General features: G+C 36.6%; 1 protein-coding gene across 3 annotated transcripts in view; it reads left to right on the top strand.

Moving 5' to 3' along the window:
- LOC117694309 (sex comb on midleg-like protein 2) overlaps nucleotides 1-20,065 on the top strand; it is a 143,565-nt gene that overhangs the window by 83,042 nt on the left and 40,458 nt on the right. For 2 of the 3 annotated variants that reach the window (XM_076918325.1, XM_076918324.1), the window contains exons 13-18: nucleotides 4,698-4,781; nucleotides 9,226-9,309; nucleotides 11,307-11,390; nucleotides 12,742-12,825; nucleotides 16,398-16,481; nucleotides 17,592-17,675. In XM_076918325.1, coding sequence (XP_076774440.1) covers nucleotides 4,698-4,781; nucleotides 9,226-9,309; nucleotides 11,307-11,390; nucleotides 12,742-12,825; nucleotides 16,398-16,481; nucleotides 17,592-17,675 — 504 coding nt within the window. Of the gene's footprint in view, nucleotides 1-4,697; nucleotides 4,782-9,225; nucleotides 9,310-11,306; nucleotides 11,391-12,741; nucleotides 12,826-15,213; nucleotides 15,298-16,397; nucleotides 16,482-17,591; nucleotides 17,676-20,065 lie in introns of all 3 variants that reach the window. The other variant, XM_076918323.1, reaches the window with a different exon arrangement.

Here is a 20,065-nt window from a genome sequence, read left to right as displayed (position 1 = left end):
CTGATGGAAGTCTTTTTCCAGCTCTAGTTCAACTAACTCTTTCTGCCTGTTCTTTGACATAGCTTCCTGAGCCTGGAGGGGAGGGGTTTGAAATAGACATCTCACTCAAGGTTGAGCACTAGAGTCTCTTGTTCAGTGCATGGTGTCTACTTGTAGGTCACTGTTTTAACTACCAGCCGCTGTAAGGAGATTCTCTGATGATGCTTGAGTGATACACTGATCAATAGGCATAGCAATCTGTTATAGGAGTCATTTTATTTTTATGTTCATTCAGTAGAATCATACAGGTATGATTTCCCTTAAGGCTCTGGACCTATCTAATCATAGATTCTTGCTAGTTTAACAGTGTCAAGTATGGGCTCCACCTAATGGAGTGAGCTTAAATCCAGTCAAAGAGTGTTTTCTTTTTTAATTTTATAACATCTCTGCTATTTTTGCACCAGTGTATTTTGCAGGAAGGTCCATTTTGTACATCACAAGGTTAGTGTATGAGTCAGATTGACCTTAGCACCTCTGATAGTGTGTAGAACCTTTTGACACTATGAAACATAGACAGTAAAGGTAAATCTTAGTTCAGCACCTTTTACATTTTTGCATGTTTTGTGACTTAAGTTTGTAGTACATTCCCCAAATTAAAACTCCCTTGAGATTTTACTGTGAAATTTTAGTAAGGAACCAATAGCATTACCAGTAGCCTGTAGTGTTAGTGGAGAAGTCTATGGAACACCATTGACCAGCACTTTAGAAAGTGATAGCCCATTTCTAAATCTGGATTTTTTTCTTACCACATGGTGTCTTGGAAGGGGCAGGTGTCCTTCTATGACTCGGTCACTTTATTTTATTTAAGCATACCTATTTCCGGGAATTTCTATTGTAGTAGATTTCCATATGACATTTCTGAAGGCTTTCCTTGTTAGATATCCCTCCCCACAATTCCATCTGTTCTTAAAGCCAATTCCCCACCCCATTCATTACATGTATTATTATTTTTGGTATGCATGATTCAGCTTTATAAGTATTCCTTCGACCACTGAGTTTGTTGCAGGTCCTTTTCCTTATTTATAAATGAATTATGAAACCCGTAATTCAATCTCCAAACCACCAAAAGATATGATGTATGACACTCAAAGTGCTTGTTTGTCCTGCCGCACTCATGGTCTTCATTCACATCTATATCTCCTCCTCATTTCAGCATGGGGCCAGTGGTCAGCTTGGTTTTAAATTTTGATTTATTCGGTTTTCTTTGCCTAGCTCTTTTTATTTAGAATTACTCTTAGGTTTAGTTTCTATGTAAGCTACCTAGTTTCTTAGCCTATCTCTGAGTGGACTGTGTGAATTTATTCTTCTGCTCATTGAATCAGATGGGAGATCATTTATCTGGACTTCTGAATTCTTGTACCATTTAACTCTTTGGAGACTATTGAGGTAGAAACGTAGTTTCTTTTATTATTTATCTGAGTGTGTGTGTGTGTGTGTGTGTGTGTGTGTGTGTGTGTGTGTGTATCTGTGTGTATGTTGTAGGTAGATGCAGGTATCCCTAGAGGATAGAAAAGGGCATTGAATATTTCTGGAGCTGGAGTTACAGGCAGTTAGTTGTGATTCATTTGGTGTGGGTGTTAGAAGTGAACTCTTATCTTCTGGAAGGAAAGTAAGTAACTATCTTAAGATTCTTGCCTTTAAGTTGATGAGGATAATTAATAGCTTTGACTGTGGCCTGTGGTGTTAGGAATGGTTCTCTAAGACATCTTTAACACTTCAAAAAGTGATAACTGAATTCTTGTATTAGAGGGTATTTTTGGTAATATGTGTTGTTTAATTGAGCTCATTTCCCTGCATTACATAACCACTTCACTTATAATTTTTATATATGTGTATGAATATGTATGCTTCAGGAGATTTCTACTGTAGTCAGTTTCTGTATGACTTTTTAAATTTTTTTCCATATGATTCTGTAAGAGGCCTTTTTTGTTAGCTATTCCTTCCCACCTTCATACCTCTAATCTCTAGCCTCTTTAATTCCTGTGATTTGTTTTTTGTTTTTAGTTTGCCCTACAGTATTAATCTTACAGATATGCCTAAGTCATTCAGGTTGTTGCAGATTCTCTTCATTACTCATTGATGTGCTGTGCAACGGATGCTTGCTCCTAAAGAAGATGAGATGTGGCACTCAGACTGTTTAGCCTTCCATACTCACCACCTTTGGGCCTATATCTTATCCTCCTCCCTGCTTGGAGCCAGTTGTCTACTAAGTTTTGTATTTTGATTTATTGAGTTTTCTTTTCCTAGATACTTGGTTCATAATTACTCTGTTCTGTTTTCTATATATGTTGCTAAGTTTCTCATTCTCTGACTGAGATGACTGCCTGAATTTATTTATCTATTTATCATGTGTCTTGCAGGCACATGGCTATCATAGCACATAGTATTAGTAGACAGGCCAGATTGATGATTGCTTTTCTCTTCTGATAGTACCTTTTATTAACACCATGATTCCTAGCTAGAGGGGGCTTGGAGTTTAGTACCAGGTATACTGTTCCATGGCCTAGATAGAAGCTTGTGGTGTGCTCAGATACTAAAACTAATTTGAGATTCTTGCCATGAAGTTTTAGAATGTAACTAGTTAGTAGCAATGGCCTGTAGCAGTGATTCTCAGCTTTCCTAATGCTCTGAGACTTTAATACAGTTCCTCATGTTGTGGTGACTCCAACCATAAAATTATTTTATTGCTACTTCAGAACTGTAATTTTGCTATTGTTATGAATCATAATTAAATAGCTGATATGCAGGATATTTAATATGCAACCCCTAAAGTGATTGAACTGCTATCATAGAGAACTTTTGGCCAACACTTATTCACTGGTATCTGGCAGAGGGCTTCTTTGTTTGTTTGTTTGTTTTTAAGTGCCGTATCTGATTTTGATGGTGTCCTTCCAGTACCCAGTCACTCTATTAAAAATATTTTTATATGTGTGTATGTTTACTCTTCGGGACCTTTCATTTGTAGAAGGTTTCCATAAGGATTTTTGCATTGTACATCTCTCCCCAAATTTCTTCCTCTGCCCTTACCTCCATCCCCTGTTCCCTTTAATCCACGTATTTTCTTTGGTTGGTTGGTTGATTGATTGGTCTACAGGCTATAGCATTAAGCTTATGCCTATTGTCATTGGTTTTCTTCATTATTCATAGGTATGCTTTGCAACTGGTAATGGCCATTGAAGGAAGTGAGGTGTGAAAGTCAAAGTTCCTGCTGGGCTCTTCACACTCCAGATCTTCAAACCTGTACCTCCTCCTGCCTTTCCTTGGACCTATAGTTCATAGGATTTTAAATTAGTATTTTTTTGCCTCGATTTTTTGAGATAATCTTTCTCTCTCAACTGAATTTTGTATGGAAATTGTTAACTTTCCCATCCTTGCCCTGAGCCTTTTTGTATTTATCCATTCAATTGAGAACAACTTGAGGTCATTAGTCATCTTTAAAACTGTACTTTTGAATTCACTGTCCAACTATTTTTACTATTTTAGTAACATAATTATTTTTGATTGAAAGCATTGTTTTCTCTGGCAGTAGAACTACAAGCAGTTGTGAGCCACTTGATGTAGATGTTGGAAATGAATTGTGATTCTCTGGAAGGGTAGTCAAAATCATTCTTAACAGCTGTACCACCTCTTCAGCTCCAAGGAATGTTTTAAGATTGTGTAATAGAATAGTTATTATCTTTACAAAGACAGACTGTAGTCTTCTTGTAGAGTGTTGGATCTTTTGCTGAATGGGACAGAGATAAAGATGGAGGATGTGAACTTAAGCACAGGAAAACTTTGCAGTTTGGAAATAGATTTAAAAATCAACATCCTGAAACTGATGGCAGGAAGATAATGTAAGAAAAAGCAAAGTAATTAATATTACTATAGTTTTTTTAACTAGAAGTTTTAAACCTAAAGTGTAAGGTAGTTGCTAAAAATGAAGTAAGAGTCTGGTCCATATAACATAAATTAGTTGTAAATGAGGGATAAAGCTTTGGTGCCAGTTAAATGATCTTACATTTGCCCTGGCAACTGAGGATGGACTATGTACCTTTTGGTGAGTAGTATAAGTGGAATTAAAAGGCTGTGGAAAGATGGGATTTATGCTATCAAAAGTCCTGTTTATGCAGAGTCTTTAGTCTTTCGGTAATGAAGAAAGAAAGCAGTAGACTGTTTCAACTTCAAAAATATAAAGCCTTCAAAAAGCTAATATTTGAGCTTGGAGTGTGTATTTGTGTGAGTGATATCAATACCTGCAAATCATTTTAATTATAATTAGTATTTACTAAGTAAAATTCATTTTTCCTAATAACCTAATTTTGAAACCATTGATACTGATATTTCTTTTTTTAACTCTTTTTTTTGTACTTTTAGAATTTATTTGCAGTTTTCTTTTTTTTATTAGATCTTTCATTTACACTTCAGATGCCATCCCCCTAAAACATAACTAGGTGGTTATCTTCACATAAAATAATTAAAATTATCCAAACTGAAGTAACAGGCAATTAGAAACTGTGTAATGTGAGCATGATGGTAGCCTTTGCATGACACCACTGTAGGAGAGTATATATATTTTATGATAACAAGCTTTAGTATTTGACATACATACAGGAACATGATGAGTTCTAGCTGTAAATCTACATAATTTTTATTTTTCATTTTATACCTCAACAAAGCTGAGAAAAAACCCAGGGACAGAGGATTCACCAAACCTTCGGAAGATGAAGCCAGACCAGGGGGAGATGTCCAAGTAGCCCCAGGTGATTGTTTTTTTATATTTATTTGTAAGATGATTTTTGTACCTTGAATAATGGTATAGTGTTTCAGAAGGAAAGACTTTTCTGTTTTAAGGAAGCAAATGCAGAAAGTAGCCCAATGATAAATGAGTTTTTCACTGTACTAGTTCAAAGTTGCTGATCATTCTAATAAAAACATTTTGGAGCGGTGGAATTAGAATATTTCTTGACTTTATGAAATTCTAATGTATGTAAAACCTCACTTATGTGGCACCATTGTTTAAAATTATTTTATTTTTCTTTGTTTAATGCTTTTATTTTTTTAAAATTTCAGGCAATGTATTTTGATCACATTCTTTTTCTTCTCCCAACTTCTTTCAAATTGTGTTGCATATCACTATCTCTCTGACAGTATTTTATTTCTCTTAAAGATGAGAAAAATATAAAAATAGGAGTCTGGTTTGTATTAATCTCCTACTTTTGAGCATGTGGCCTGTCTTAGTGTGTGGTTTATATACTCAATGTTACTCCATTGAAGGAAACTGATTTTCCTTTTTCTAGCAACTATAAATTCTTGGCTAGGGCTGGAATTTGTGACCCCTTCCCTTCCTCTATGCTGGGGTTTTATGAGGCGTGAGCTTATACAAGACATGTGTAGTCTGTTGTGGTCTTTCTGAGTTCTTACATTCATCTTCTCTGTTTGTGAGAAAAGTTATCTGGGCAAAGTCTTTTTCTGCCCGGCCTTCATCATTCTGCCTGCTTTTCCACATAGTTACCTGAGCTTTGAAGGGAAGGGTGTGATACAGACATCCCATTTAAGGTTAGGTACTCCAATTTTTGTCAGTTTCTGAAGGTTGACCAATTGCAGGCCTCTTTGCTAATTACCATTTACTTAAAGAAATGTCTCTGATGATTTTTGATTTGAAAACACTTTTGAGATCATTAATCATCTTTAAAACTAGTGTCATAGGGTTTCTAATGATGTGATAAAATACCATCATCAAAGCATCTTGGAAAGGAAAGGGTTTATTTGGCTTACTCTTCCACATTACTGTCCATCTTTGAAGGAAATCAGGACAGGAACACAAACAAGGCAAGAGTCAATGCAGAGGACATTGATGGAGTACTGCTTCCTGGCTTGCTTAGCATGGTTTTCTCAGCCATCTTATAGAACCAAGACCACCAGCCCAGGAGTGGTCCCACTGACAATCACCAATTAGTAAAATGCCCTAAAGGCTTGCCTATAGTATAAACTTTGGAATTATTCTCTCAATTCAGAAATGTCAAGTTGGCATTAAACTAGCCAGCACAACTAGACTTCTGAATTCTTTGCCTGGATATTTTGATTTGTATATGGAGGAGTAAGGACCATAAAATTGTTTTATGTTTTTATAGCTCTACATCTATATACATGTTTCTACATGTATGTTTTTGTACTAAACGTACAGTTGTCCTCAAGGCAGAATGGCACCTTAGATCCTCAGGAGCTGTAGTTGAAGTGAGCCACTTGATAAGTGTTGGGAATGAACAAGCACTCGTGATGCTGAACTATACTCACCAGCACCCAGGAATATTTGAAGATGATGTAATATAATGGTTAAGGTCTTTTACAGAGAAAGCCTTTAATCTAATAAAGTACAGTTTTGGATCTTTTGCTGAATGAAGCAGAAAGAGATAGAGGTAGGAACTTAACCAAGAGAAAACATTATAGCAAAGAATTATATTTAAAAATCAAATGCAGCAGTGATTCCTCCATAGAGATCAGAGTGGATATTACAAAGAATCATAACCAGTACATGTAGTTATGTGATGAGATTGGTCTATGTGTTCTCTGCTTTTCTATTGTTTTGCTTTTTAAAGCAAAGACAAATATGTGACATAGAGATTATATGTTGTCTTCAGAATGTTTACTCTCTAGCTCTTTACAGATCTAGATTGCTAATATTTATTCTGTTGCTTTTTAAAGAAAAATTATTTATAATCTTTTTGTATTCTTTACACTCCAGATTATATTCCCCTCCCGGTCCACCCTCTGACTGTTCCCCATCCCATACCTTTTCCCTGCCCCCTGCCCTGTCTCCAGGAGGGTATCCTCATTCCCCACCTCCACCCCCCTCACCCTACCAGACCTCTAAACTTCCTTGGGCCTCCAGTCTCTTGAGGGTTTGTTTGCATCTTCTCTGACAGTACCCAGACCAGCACTCCTGTGCTGTATATGTGTTGGGAGCTTCATATCAGCTGGTGTATGCTGCCTAATTGATGGCTCAGTGTCTGAGAGATATTGGGGTCCAGGTCAATTGAGACTGCTGGTCCTCTCCTACAGGGTCGCCCTCCTCCTCAGCTTCTTCCAGCTTTTCCCTAATTCAGCCACAGAGGTCAGCAGCTTTTGTCAATTTGTTGGCTGCAAATATCTGCATCTGACTCTTTTAAGTTGCTTGTTGGGCCTTTTGGAGGAGAGTCATGATGGGTCCCTTTTTGTAAGCTCTCCATAGCTCTAGTAATAGTGTCAGGCCTTGGTACCTCCCCTTGAGCTGAATCCCACTTTGGGCCTGTCACTGGACCTCCTTTTCCTAGGGCTCCTCTCCATTTCCGTCTCTATAGTTCTTTCAGACAGGATCAATTGTGTTTTGACTATGGGATGGCAACCCCATCCCTTACTTGATGCCCTGTCTTTCTGCTGGAGGTGGGCTCTACAAGTTCTGTCTCCCCACTGTAAGGCATTTCATCTAAGGTCCCTTCCCTTTGAGTCCTGCAAGTTTCTTACCTCCCAGGTCTATGGTACCTTTTGGAGGGTCCCGCTAATCTCCTACCTCCTGAGGTTGCCTGTTTCCATTCTTTCTGCTGGCCCCCAGGACTTCAGTCCTTTTCCCTTACCCAATACCAGATCAGGTTCCCCTCTTACCTTTCCCCCACCCCCATTCCATCTCAGGTCCCTCTCTCCCTCTACCCCTGTGATTGCTTTCTTCTCCCTCCCAAGTGGCATTCAGGTGTCCTCACTTGAGTTCCCTGGACTGTATCTTGGGTATTCTGTCCTTTTTTTTGGCTAATATTTACTTAAGTACATACCATGCATGTTTTTTGGAGTCTGAGTTCCCTTACTTAGGATGACATTTTCTAGTTCCATCCCTTTGGCTACAAAACTCATGATGTCCTCATTCTTAGTAGCTGAGTAGCATTCCAATATGTAAATGAGCCACATTTCCTATATCCATTCTTCTGTTGTGGGGCATCTGAGTTGTTTCCAGCTTCTGGATGTCACAAATAAGGTCACAAAGAACATATTGGAACACGTGCTCCTGTGGCCTGTAGGGCATTTTCTGGGTATATTTCCAAGAGTGGTATTCCTGGATCTTAAGGTAGACCTTTTTCCAATTTTCTGGAGTGTAATGATGGAAGTGATACATCATGTACTGCATTGGTAGAGGTGGACAGTTGAGTGCAAGGCAAGTTGCATTTGGAACAGAGCCAGAAGAAACCTAATGATTTGGATGAAAATAGAGGGAACTAAGGATAAACCTAGCAGTGAGATTGTAAAACAAGAAACTAAAGATAGCAAGAAAGGGAATGGAAGATGGATAAAGGAATACTGTATTGGAGATACAAGAGTTCCAGAAATTGCCAAGAATAACCATTTCAGGGTCATAGCTGGAATCTTCAGTGATGCTATCAATGTGACTAGCCATCAATGGTCTGGTCCTGGTCAAAATCCTGAAAATCCTGACAGGGCGATTGTATAAGAAAAACTAATGCAAGTGATATTACTAGTGACATTGTTTTTAAATTAAAGGGAAGTCTTAAACATGGAGTATAAAGTAGTTGTTAAAAATGAAATGAGCTGGTCGAAAATAGGTGACTTAGTTATAAATGGTAGGGAAAGTTATAGTGGCACTAAAATGATGTTACATTTGTCCCGGTAGCCCAGGATAGACTGCTTCCTTGGTAAAAATTAAAACTTGGATGTCAAAAAGTTGCAAACATTTTTGATATTTGTTATCATGAGTTAAATGAATGCATGTGTTTGAATATGGAAAAATCAAGGCAGTAAACTGACTATTATATTTGTAAAGTAAAACACCAAGTAAATGTAGTTGAGCTTTGAATATGTTTATGTCCTTCATGTCTCTCTCTCAAAAGCCACTACTAGATTTTACTATGTAAAGTTCATTACTCATAAGAATGCTATTAAGGTGTTGATACTGAAATATCTCATTGGTTTCTCTAGTTGCTGTGAACATAGCTAAAATTAACATGGCAATCAATCTTCATCCAAAATAGTAAAATTGTCAAAATTTAGCTTTCACTTGAGCATTTTATGAAACAGCATATCACCTGAGCCTTCTTATGACAACAGTATATTAGAGTGTATACATTATGATGAGAGCCTTTATTATTTGGCACACATACTCAACATGATGTTTCTAGCTTTAAATGTACATCATTTTGTTTCTCATTTCATAACACAACAAAGTTGAGAAAAAACCCAAGGGCAAAAGAGTTACCAAACCTTGGAAAGACCAGCCCACATCTTTTGAAGATGAAGCAGCAGCCCCAGGTGATTGTGTTGCTTTGTTTGTCTATACTGACTTACAAGGTGATTTCTGTATATTGGATAATGGTGTGATTTTTTTTTTCAGAAGGAAAGACCTTCTCATTTTAAGAAAACAAATATAAAAAGTAGCACAGTGATAAATTGATAGATATTTTCACATGCTAATTCAAATTAGCTAGTTATTCTAATAAGTTCACCTTTTTGAGAATTAGATGGTTTCCTGATTCTAAACATTTTATAAGTTTAAAAAAGTTCTTTTTCTGAGATAAGTTAATTTCAACCTTGTCCCCCTCTTATTCTTTTCTGCAAATTCAGATGTTTGCTTTATATTCAAAAATGCTGTAATGATGAACAAGACTAGCTTTCAGTTTATAAAAAACTATTACAAGAAGTAGCACAGTCATAAATCAATAGAAATGTGTTCATTGTAGTAATTCAAATTACCTGGCTATTCTAACAAGTTCATTCCTTTGGAGAATTAGATTGCTTGCTAATTATAGATTGTTTTTCATGCTTTAAAACAGAAAATTACCTTTTATTTTGAGATTATATTTTCCTACCCCTGAAACTCCCATATAACCCTCATTTTTCCCTGAAAATCATATGGCCTCTTTTCTCACTAACAGTGCTTGTGTGTGGGAAAGAAATCTCGCGGGCGGGGGGGGGGGGAGGGAGTCCGGTGGCAGGGTCCCAGGGCGGTCCGGCATCAGGGTCCCGGGCGGGCTTCCCACATCGCCAGCGGAGGGTCCCACATTCACATTCACGCAGCTGTCGGCGGCGGGCCAGCGGCTGCATTGGCAAGGTTCCAGGGTTCCAAAAGCTGAGAATCAGGAGGAGAGACCATGCGACAGGTGGAGTCCGGTTTTCCAAAGCTTTATTGTTCATGACATGGTTAATGGATATAGGTGGTATGCGCTTCCCCCGCCAAAGGCCAGGGGACTCTCATTTTATAGGGAAGGAAAAAGGGGAGGGAATAACTTAATTAGCTACGCCCCTGGCCTTTTGATAATTCATTAATATTTAAATCTCTGGAGGTAGAGACTTGTTAATCACGCCCTCTACCTGTGTCCTACATGACTGAAGGTAACAGGTTAAATGGAGTTACCTCGTCCAAGGCCCAACATTGTGTGCAAGAATATCTATGTATATACATAGTTTTAAATATAACATGTTCTATCTGTATAATAATACCTGCATGCATGCTTTTATGGCTCGCTTCTTTTGACAACAGTGTACAGTGTAAACGTGTTCTTTGCTGACTATTCCTACCACTCCCTTTTCCACTTTTCCTCGGTTTTATATAGTTCTTTATGTAGTATTGAAGCTTTGTGGGCTATTCTCTGTCCAGTTTGTATACATATCGATTTATTTTTGCTCAGCTCACATTTGGACATTAATGTTGGTGGGATTTTATGTGTTGCTATTGATATTACTAGGAGACTCAGTCTTAGAGCAGACTCTCTGATTCTTTCCAAACTTTGTCACCACTTGAGCAATGTTCCTTGAGCCTTACCTTTTGGTAGGAATGTTCTGTAGATATATGCATTCTAATTAGGCTTCATTACTCCCTGCTGTGATTGGTTGCAGTTTCCTCCAATCATTTCTGTTACAAAGAAAAGTCTTCTGCGTGAACAGTAGAGACTAAAGTTATCAATATATGGACACATTGTATGCACTGTTTTTAGAGATTATGCTGATGCAGTAAATTAGGGGTTGCATTTTCTTCTTTAGAAACCATGGCATTACAAGTACAGGGTTATTAGCTGTGTTTCCAGTAGCAGGCATGCTCTACCTCTTATTGAGCTGAGCATTAACTTCAAGTAGAGTGTAAATGATCGCCACTGTTATCATGTCAGCATGGTGATAGCCTACATTATGGCAAAGCTTTATTAGAGCATGTGCAGAGTAGTAGTATTATTTGGAAAGCATAGTGGATTAAACAATGTGTTCTAGCTTTACATGTAAATAATTTTTGTTCTGCATTTTATACCTCAATAAAGCTGAGAAAAAATGCAAGGGCAAAACAGTCACCACTCCTTGGACTGGCCAACCCAGTCTCTTTGCAGATCAAGGAGCAGCCCCAGGTAATTTCTTTGTTCTTTTTGTTCATTAATCTATATTATTCACAATATAATTGTTGTTTGTTAACTAATAGTGTAATGTTTTCACAAGAGAACATCTTTTTTCTAAGAACGCAAAAGCTAGAAGCTGCACAAAGTTAAATTGGTAGAAATTTTCACTGGGCTACATCAAAATTTTCTCTTGGTATATTAATTTCATCCTTTTGGGGAATTAGAATGCATTCTTGTTATGATTAAATTTCAACCTTCTTTTATATCATTTTCTTCTTCTAAAATCTCCCATATTTCTGCTCCTTCTCTTTGCAAAATTCATGGCTCTCTTCTCACAGTTTGTGCTTGCTTTTAAGAATATCTATCTATACATATATTCTTAACTATAACCTGATCAGTCTTTATAAGAGTATATGTATGCATGTGTGTTATTACGGTTGGATCTTTGGCACCTGACCATGAAACGGTGTGCTTTTCCCTGGTTATTTCCACCTCTCCCTGTCTCAGCTTTCCTCAGTTTTATAAAGTTCTTTGTGTAGAGTGTAAGCCTCACAGACTTTTCTCTGTCTAGACAGTGTATATATTGGTGTCACTGTTCATCTCACATTTGGTCAGTGTTTTTGGTAGGATTATATGTTTTTGTCTTGATATTACTAGGAGACACTATCTGAGAGCAAATTCCCTTCACCTCTGGCTTTTTCCAATCTTTCTGCCACCTCTTGAGTACTTTTCAATAAGCTATACCTTAGGTACAGGAGTGTTCTGTAGATATAGCCATTCTGATTATGCTCCACCACTCTCTGTTTTGATTAGTTGTGGTTTTGTGCAATCGTCTCTGTTGCAAACAAAACTTTTCTGGATGAAGAATAAAGACTATAGTAGTCTTTGGTTATTAAGAAAGTATTTGTAGATTGTTTTTAGGGTATGTGGGTATAGTGAATAAGTTGTAGATTCTTCTCCAGTAACCATCACCTTACACGTACAGAGGTATTAGCTTAGTTCCTGGTACCATACATGCTCTTTTTCCTGTTGAGCCAAGTCTTTTTTTTCCTTCTTTCTTGGATATTTTATTTATTTACATTTCAAATGTTATTCCATTTTCTGTTTTTTTTCACATTCCCCCTATCACATTCCCCCTATCAAGGTGTGCATGCCACAGTTGCTTCCTTAGAGTAACCATACCATGATGACAGTATTATATCTCATGTGAGCATGGTGGTAGCCTGTTTTATGACAGGGCTCTATTAGAGCATATGTATAATATTATAAGCTTTCTTATTTGAAAAGTATGGTGGATTAAACTTACAGTGTTCAATCTTTACATCTGAATAATTTTTGTTTTTTATTTCATGCCTCAAACAAGCTGAGAAAAAACAGAAGGGCAAAACAGTCACCACACCTTGGACTGACCAGCCCAGACTGTTTGCAGATCAAGGAGCAGCCCCAGGTGATTGCTTTTTTTATATTGTTGTTCCAGATATGTTTGCTGTATATTGAATAATGGTGTATTTGGCAAAACCAGTTTTCACTTTAAGAAAAAAGTATAATAAATCACAAGAAACAGAAAGAAACTATCTAGAAAGAAAGCTGTATCAGGGGTTATTTGGGCAAAAGAAGCTGAAAATCTCTTTTAAATAAAAAATGGGGATATGGATCACTAATTTTAATCTGTACATTTTGATACCAAGGGGCCATTTTAAAGCATTCATATAAGTTACAATCCATTTTATGTTTGGATGTTGTTTTGTATAATCACACATGGGGCCAGTCTAAGATGTGAGTTTAGACAGAGAGAAATTATCTAAAAATCAAGGTATTTATAAATGATGTTGAAACTGATACGGTAAACAATATCATGGAGAAATGGCTAGATAAGGAAAGGTACATATGGACCCAAGTGATGATAAATTTTTCAAAAAGAGCAAAAGGTACACTTGTTAAATTGTCAAAACTAAGAGTGACAACAGACATGGTAAATTAAACCACATGCAGTACGAATTTCTACTTGACAATGATTGTTTTGAAAGGCAGATAGTGTGCTTGCATAGCTTTATTTGGTCATCTCTGGGATGGAACTTTATTAGAATATTACAGGGGTAATATAATATAAAGAATGGCTAGACATTTGTTTCAGGTTATATGTGATAATGTCCCCTCAAACTTGCATTTTTATTTATAAATTATCTATATTTAAATTTTGTTAGTTTGATAATTTTTATGATCTGTACTATGAGTGGTAATTTCTGGAAAGAAACTTTATCTACAGATACTGATTTTTTGATTAGAACTTTAGTGCTGGGAAGAGATGTGAATGTTAATGATCCAAAGAATAATAACCCTGTTTGGGCTAATTCTAGGATGCTAGTCATTCCTTGCTAACTCCTTTCTGAACTAACATCTTGTGACTAATAGATAGAAACCTTGTAGAATCTGAAAACTTAACAGACCTGTCAACCTCAAAGCTAAATATATCACCAGATAGCATCTTTGACCTATAGAGACGTGCCCCACCCCCATTTCACTGACAGTCAAATTGGCTCCAGAATAAATGACCTCTCAATCCCCTTATCAAAAGAAACAGGTAGAAAATTAGACTGTCTTTTGATTATATATTTTTTCATATAATACAAGAGAACATTTTCTTTTGTGTTGAGATTATAATTTAATTTCAAAATTTTCCCCTACCCATTCTTTCTATCAAATCTTGAATTTGTCCCTACTTTGGTACATCAAATTAATAGCCTCTTATCTCTCTCAGTATTACTTCTAACACTCAAAATTGTTTGTGTGTGTGTGTATGTGTATATATATATATATATGTATATGTATATGTATAACATATATATTCCTAAGTACAACTTGCTCAGTATTTGTAATAGTACCTGTATGTATATTTTCATCACTAGCTTTGTCATCCACATAGCAAGTTGGTGTGCTCTTCCTTGAGAATTTCCTCTTCTCGTTTTTCCAGTTCTCCTCAGGTTTATATAGTCCTTTGGGTAGAATGGAGGCCTCACATACATTTCTCTGTCCAGTGTGTATATGTATTGATTCATTATATTTTCAGCTCACATTTGGTCAGTGATACTGGTGGGATTTTATGTGTTAATATTACTAGGAGACACATTCTTAGAGCCAACTCTCTGACCCTCTGGCTCTTTCTAGTATTTCTGCCACCTCTTGAGCAATGTTCACTGACTTTACCTTAGGTTTAAGCATGTTCTTTGGTTCTTTGTGTGTGTGTGTGTGTGTGTGTGTGTGTGTGTGTGTGTGTGTGTGTTTGTGTGTGTGTTTGTGTTTGTGTGTGTGTGTACATATCCATTCTGATTGGGATATACTGCACTCAGCTTTGATTTGTTAGGATTTCCTGCAGTGGTCTCTGTTGCAAATAAAAATTTTATTGATGAAGAATAAAGACTACAGTTATCTTTGGATATAAGGACAGTGTTTATAGATTGTTCTTACTTAGGGATCATACTGGTTTAGTGAATCAGGGGTTCTAGATTCTTCTGTAGTACCTATCATGTTACAGTCACAGAGTTATTAGCTGTGTTCCAGTATCAGGCATGCTCTCCATCTTATTGAGCCAATTCTCAAATCCAAGTGAAGAGTTGTTGAGAAACGCCAGTTTGTACATGCCACTACTATATCATTAGAGTTACTATGCCATGAATGGCATTATTATAAACATATGAGAAAGATGGTACCCTATTTTATTAGAGCATATGTATACTATTATAAGCTTTATTATTTGGAAAGCATAGTGGATTAAACATATAATGTTCTAGCTTTACACCTGGAAAAATTGTGTTTTTCATATCATACCTCAATCAAGCTGAGAAAAAACGCAAGGTCAAAACAGTCACCACACCTTGGACTGACCAACCCAGACTTTTTGTAGATCAAGGAGCCGCCCCAGGTGATTGCTTCACACATTAATTAGTCTATATTATACAATATATTTGCTGTGTATTGAAAAATAGTGTAATTTTTTGGGTGGAAAGGCTATTTTCTAAGAAAACAAATTCAAGAAACAGCACAGTGATAAACTGGTAGAAATTGTCTCTTAATATAATGAGTTCATCCTTTTGAAGAATTAAATTCTGTTCTGGATATGATTTAATTTCAACATTTTTCCTTATCTTTTCATTCTTAAAAAACATCTAATATGTCCCCTACTCCTCTCTACATATGTGTGTTTTTATAGCTGCATTTGCAGTACCTGAAAGTGAATTGGTGTGTCCTATCATGAGGATTCCCACCTCTCCCTTTCTCAGATTTTCTTACATTTATAGAGTTTTTGAGTGGATTGGAGGGCTCATAAGATTTTTTTGTCTGTATAGTTTGTATATATATTGCCGTGATTTTTTCACTTCATATTTTTGGATTGGTGTTTATGGTATTTTTACGTTGCTCTGGGTATTACTCAGAGATACAGTATTAGAACAAACTCCCTGACACTCTTGACTTTTTCAATCTTTGTCACCTCTTGGGCAGTGTTCTCTGAGTTTTACCTTAGATGCAGTAATGTTCTGTAGATATATCCATTTTGATTGGTCCACACCACTCTCAGCTTTGATTGGTTGGGATTTCTTGCAGGCTTCTCTGTATGTTGAAGGCTAAGGTTTTCTGGATGAACAGTAAAGAATATATGGTTATCTTTCAGCATAAAGACACTGTTTATACAATTTTTTTAGAGATTATGCTGATACAGTAAATGAGGGGTTACAGGTTCTTCTTCAGAAACCAAGACATTACAAGCACAGAGTCATTACTGTGTTTCCTGTGGCAGGCATGCATTCTTTTTGTTGAGCCAAGACTTAATTCCAAGAAAAGTGTAAATGATGGGCACTGTGATATATCACGTGAGAATGGTGATAGCATATTATGACAAGGGTTTATTAGAACATGTGCAGAGTAGTATATAAGCTTAATTATTGGGAAATCATAGTGGATTAAACAATGTGATCTATCTTTAAATATGAATAATTTTGTTCTACATTTTATCCCTCAATAAAGCTGAGAAAAAACGCAAGGGCGAAACAGTCACCACTCCTTGGGCTGGCCAACCCAGTGTCTTTGCAGATCAAGGAGCAGCCCCAGGTAATTGCTTTGTTCTGTTTCTAATATATCTATTTTATTCACAGTATATTTTATGTAGATTGAATAAGACCACAATATTTTCAGATGGAAAGTACTTTTTCTAAGAAAACAAATCCAAGAAGAAGCACTATGGTAGACTGTTAGGAATTTTCACTGTGCTAAGTCAGATTTTTCTCTTACAATAAGTACATCCTATTGGGAAATTAGATTATTTACTTATTATGACATAATTTTAACTGTTCTTCCTATCCTTTCTTGCTTCCAAAATGTCTCATTGATCCAGTCAGGAGTCACTGCACTTTCCCTGGGTATTCCCACCTGTTGCTTTCCTGGCTTTCCTTAGTTTTATAGTCTTTTGTGAAGGGTTGAGGTCTCACATGCATTTATCTCTGTCTAGTGTATGTGTGTGTGTGTGTGTATATATATATATATATATATATATATATATATGTCATTTTTGTTCACCTCACATTTTGGTAGTGGTATTTGTGGTATTTTATGTGTTTCTCTGAATATTACTAGGATATCCAGTCTTAGAGCAGACTTTCTGACTCTCTGACTCTTTTTCAGTCTTTGTCACCTCTTGGGCAGTGTTCTCTGAGTTTTACCTTAGATGCAGTAATGTTCTGTAGATATATCCATTTTGATTTGTCCACACCACTCTCAGCTTTGATTGGTTGGGCTTTCCTGCAATCTTCTCTGTGTGTTGCAGCCTAAGGTTTTCTGGATGAACAGTAAGAAGACAGTTATATTTCAGTATAAGGACAGTGTTTATACATTTTTAGAGATTATGCTGATACAGTAAATTAGGGGTAACAGGTTCTTCTTCAGAAACCATGACATTACAAGCATAGAGTCATTAGCTATGTTTCCTGTGGCAGGCATAAATTCCTTCTCGTTGAGCCAAGAGTTAATTCCAAGTAAAGTGTAAATGATGGGCACTGTGATATATCACGTTAGCATGGTGATAGCATATTATGACAAGACTTTATTAGAACATGTGCAGAGTAGTATGTAAGCTTTATTAATGGGAAAGCATAGTGGATTAAACAATGTGATCTATCTTTACATATGAATAATTTTTGTTCTGCATTTGATCCCTCAATAAAGCTGAGAAAAAACGCAAGGGCAAAACAGTCACCACTCCTTGGGCTGGCCAACCCAGTGTCTTTGCAGATCAAGGAGCAGCCCCAGGTAATTGCTTTGTTTTTTTTTTTTTAATATATCTATTTTATTCACAGTATATTTTATGTAGATTGAATGAGAGTAAAATATTTTCAGATGGAAAGTACTTTTTCTAAGAAAACAAATCCAAGAAGAAGCACAATGGTAGACTGTTAGGAATTTTCACTGTGCTAAGTCAGATTTTTCTCTTACAATAAGTTCATCCTGTTGGTGAATTAGATTATTTACTGATTATGACTTAATTTTAACTATTCTACCTATCCTTTCTTGCTTCCAAAATATCTCATTTATCCCCTCCTTTTTTTCCCTCCATATTCATGGCCATTTTCCTAAAGTTCATGCTGGCATTTAAGAATATCTGTGTATATAGATACTCTTACCTAAAACCTGTTCAGTCTGTATAAGCACACACACACGCATACACACACACATATACATACATACATACACACACACACATACATATATATGCATATATATATATATACAGACATACATACACACACACACACACAAGTGTGTATATGTGTGTATTTATGTGTTTGTTTTTCTGTCTTTGTTTGTCAAGACCTTACCATGAGTCAGTGTCCTTTCCCTGGGTATTCCCACCTGTTGCTTTCCTGGCTTTCCTCAGTTTTATAGTCTTTTGTGTAGGGTTGAGGTCTCATATGCAATTATCACTATCTAGTGTGTATATATATTGCTGTCATTTTGTTTAGCTCACATTTTGGTAGTGGTATTTGTGGTATTTTATGTGTTGCTCTGAATATTACAAGGAGATCCAGTCTTAGAGTAGACTTTCTGACTCTCTGACTCTTTTTCAATCTTTGTCACCTCTTGGGCAGTGTTCTCTGAGTTTTACCTTAGATGCAGTAATGTTCTGTAGATATATCCATTTTGATTTGTCCACACCACTCTCAGCTTTGATTCGTTGGGCTTTCCTGCAATCTTCTCTGTGTGTTGTAGCCTAAGGTTTTCTGGATGAACAGTAAAGACAATGGTTACCTTTCAGTATAAGGACAGTGTATATACAATTTTTTTAGAGATTATGCTGATACAGTAAATTAGGGGTTGCAGGTTCTTCTTCAGAAACCATGACATTACAAGCACAGTCATTAGCTGTGTTTTCAGTGGCAGGCATGCATTCCTTCTTGTTGAGCCGTCTTTTTTAAATTCATTTTTATTGGATATTATTTATACATTTCAGATGCCATCCTCTTTCTCCATTTCCCCTCCCTAGAAAACCCCTTTCCCATACCCCCTTCTCCTTTTTGCTTTTATACGATTTTTTAATGTCAACCAAAGGCTTTATAAGTTTGATAATGCTCAGTATCAATCAGAAGAGTAACCTAACACCCAATCTAGATGTATCAACTATCTTTGACTGGCAGAGACATGTGAACATCTGCCTCTATGTCTGGCCCCCTCTCTCTTTCTCTCTCATCACCTAGCTCCTCCTCTCCTTACTCCTCCCACCTTAGCTCCTCCTACATATCACCCTTCCTGTTAAAATAAAACTTTTCTCTCAGAGTACAGTTAGAGCATAACTATACTAATTTATTTCAGTAAGGTGCAAGATAGACCTAATACCCAGTCCATCATTTTGTTGACTTACCAGGACCTCTGTCATCTCTCCTAAATAAAAACTTAGTTCTGAACCTCCCTTTTTTTCTTGGCTTTAGAATGAATGTCAGCTGAAAACCATCCTCTCAAATCTTTTTTCTGAAAGTAAATAGCAAGGATTGGCTATGAGACTATAAGTTTTCAACCCCATCAGAAATCCAGAATAACTGAGTTAACTGAAATTATGGGAAGCACAAAGCATAGCTTCTAAACTTAGCCAATTTATAGAGACCGCTGAACACTTGGACAGTCCCTATACTACAGAACTTTGGAGCATCCGATCTTCAGCCTTCTGGCCCAGGATCATCTGACAGACCTAGTGATGCAGAATTATTAAGGGCTGATTACTCTGTCTTGGCAGATAAAATCAGTCGACTATTCTGAAAGTGTGTCCTTTTCTGGACAGTAATTTTTCTATAGATGGAAAGAGGCAATTCTTGCCAGTGGCTGTCTCACCACAATAGGAATATCTCCAAAGATGCTCAGTTTCTTCTTAAAATCCAAGACAGGAAGCTGTCAGGAGCAGACAGGTCTCTAATCAAAACGGACATTAATACAGAAATGTTTGTAATGCCAATTCTGTGGATTTCTGATGTTTTAAAAACCAACTATACATGTAAGGCAATCCAAAGTGTTGTCTGTTAACTCCTCTCAGCTATTTCTAAAGAAAATACAGAAAACTCCCTAACAATAAACTTAGAACCATGAATTTGCTATAGGCCCTTAACTCACAGTCTAACAAGCATCTCAAATAATTGAAAATAGTTAAAGAAGGA

This window comes from Arvicanthis niloticus, chromosome X (genome assembly GCF_011762505.2).
Source record: "Arvicanthis niloticus isolate mArvNil1 chromosome X, mArvNil1.pat.X, whole genome shotgun sequence".
In the NCBI taxonomy this organism is placed as follows: Eukaryota; Metazoa; Chordata; class Mammalia; order Rodentia; family Muridae; genus Arvicanthis; species Arvicanthis niloticus.
The sequence above is the reverse complement of the archived record's forward strand: the minus strand, read 5'-3'. Positions and strand labels throughout refer to the sequence as shown.